Below are 1,984 nucleotides of genomic sequence, written 5' to 3'. Positions count from 1 at the left end.
GTTATGTCTTCAGATCGCAAGAGTTCATCGTATCAAAACGTCCTCCTAAACTGAATCAGAACTCCTTCCAAGTGAAATGGCCATTGGAATGGATGTCTTCTTAATCCATTAATATCCTTTCTGGCTTAAAAGGACTGTTTTCTTCACTAACTTACGTTTTGAGAATGGAGATTTCGTTGTTTTCTATCTATGTCATCGTGTTTACAGAAATGAGAAGAATGGAAGCATAAGGCACTGAGAACTCTTTATTCTTTCATTAAACAATAAGCAACTTTTAGACACTTCCAGAAGTGCCAGAAGTGTTTTTTATTTTTTTAGTTTTTATGTTGAGATAAATACCTCATCAACAATATCTGGAAAAAGATTAAAGAGATACACAGGCTACTTATAGGAGTGCTTTCTCTATGACTGTTTAGACACTTCATTTTTAAAGTGTAATTTTTTTCTGTATGCGTGTGAAGCTGCAGCTGCAATAAATATGAAAACCTGTAAATCCGGTCATTTGGATTCAGGAGTAGAAGCAGAGATCCAGTGCAGAAGTGGACCAGGCTGCGTTGTGAAGTGCAGCACGGAAAGAATGGAGAGTGCTGCCAAGAGAAGACTGGCTGCCAATGCCAGGGAGAGAAGACGGATGCAAGGACTGAACACAGCCTTTGACCGTTTGAGGAAGGTGGTTCCACAGTGGGGTCAGGATAAGAAGCTCTCCAAATATGAGACCCTTCAGATGGCTTTGAGTTATATCATGGCTCTAACACGAATACTTGCTGAAGCAGAGAGATACAGTACTGAAAGAGAATGGATTAACCTTCACTGTGAACACTTTCATCCAGAGAGCTACCACCATTATACGGGACAAAAAGTGGCATCAGACAGTGATCCTTATGCACAGCGAATATTCAGCTATCACCCTGAACACTTTCAAATAGCTAATTAGAACTTATTACGAGTTAAAAATATGCGGCAGGCCAGATGTGTAATTTGATAATTAGCAAGATTTAATCTGCTTGAATAAGGTAATATTGGCATTACAATAGCTTTATTCGTGTGTGTGTCTTACACTAATTTGACAAAATAAAATTGCTTTGAGAGCTTAAATCAATATACATTTAAGAAGTATGAATTTCTTTACTGTTAATAGAAAGTTCTTTGAAATCTTACAGACTATTGCTTGCTAGTTAATTTGGCTCCTTTGATTAAATAAGTCTTTTTATTTAATTATGATTCATTACAGTATTTCCTACCAGTCATGGGCCAAATTGACCCTTGCTATAACTGAATGGAGTAGCACTACAGATGAATTTCATTCTATGTTTTTATTTTCATGTCAGCTTTGAAGTATTTCTTTGTTTTGTTTTCCCTTGAATGACTCCCCTGGAAGAAGTTTTACATTGTATCGGAGTTCTAGCCCTTGGAGAACTAACTGTCTTAAACTTTGTAAGTTTGATATATGGGTTCCAAAATGGTGTAGGTTTGCTTTAATCCAACTTACGGTGTCTCTTGTATGCTCGAAAAAGAGCTGGCTTCAAGTTATGAAAATGTTTTTATTTTTAGTGGCTGTAAAAGCACGTGTGGTTACTTACTGTGAATGAGATGCTTGTGTGAAAACAATCTGAACATCTGGGTTCTTGTAGTTTGTTTGCATTTTATTTTTTAATTTTATGTTATCTAGAGACAGTAACAGATTTTGTAAATCAAAAATAAAGTGTTTTCTATGATATGTTCTCATATACTACCTTAAATTCCAACTCTAGAATTGCTTACTAGTAACTTTGCTTTCCTTAGTATTTCACTGCTTCCTCAACCCTGACAGCTTAATGTGCAGAAAAACTGGCAATTGATGTTTGGCACTCAGTTACAGGAGGAAGTGTGTTTAGTGAACCCTACAAAAAGCAGCCTTTAAAGATCAGTTTTGTTGAAAGGTTTGCTTCATTTCAGCCCTGCTGATGCCCTGAATTGTCTTTTATTTATTTTCTGCTTGTGGGTG

General features: G+C 36.4%; 1 protein-coding gene across 1 annotated transcript; it reads left to right on the top strand.

The window, feature by feature from the left end:
• Positions 1-478: 478 nt before the first annotated feature.
• ATOH7 (atonal bHLH transcription factor 7) lies at positions 479-934 on the top strand. Its single transcript, XM_072340240.1, has one exon. The coding sequence runs from the start codon at positions 479-481 to the stop codon at positions 932-934; it is 456 nt and encodes a 151-aa protein (XP_072196341.1).
• Positions 935-1,984: the final 1,050 nt, after the last annotated feature.

The sequence above is a fragment of the Excalfactoria chinensis genome, chromosome 6 (assembly GCF_039878825.1).
Source record: "Excalfactoria chinensis isolate bCotChi1 chromosome 6, bCotChi1.hap2, whole genome shotgun sequence".
Classification (NCBI taxonomy): Eukaryota; Metazoa; Chordata; class Aves; order Galliformes; family Phasianidae; genus Excalfactoria; species Excalfactoria chinensis.
Note: the sequence above shows the minus strand (reverse complement) of the source record. Positions and strands in the feature narration are given on the sequence as shown.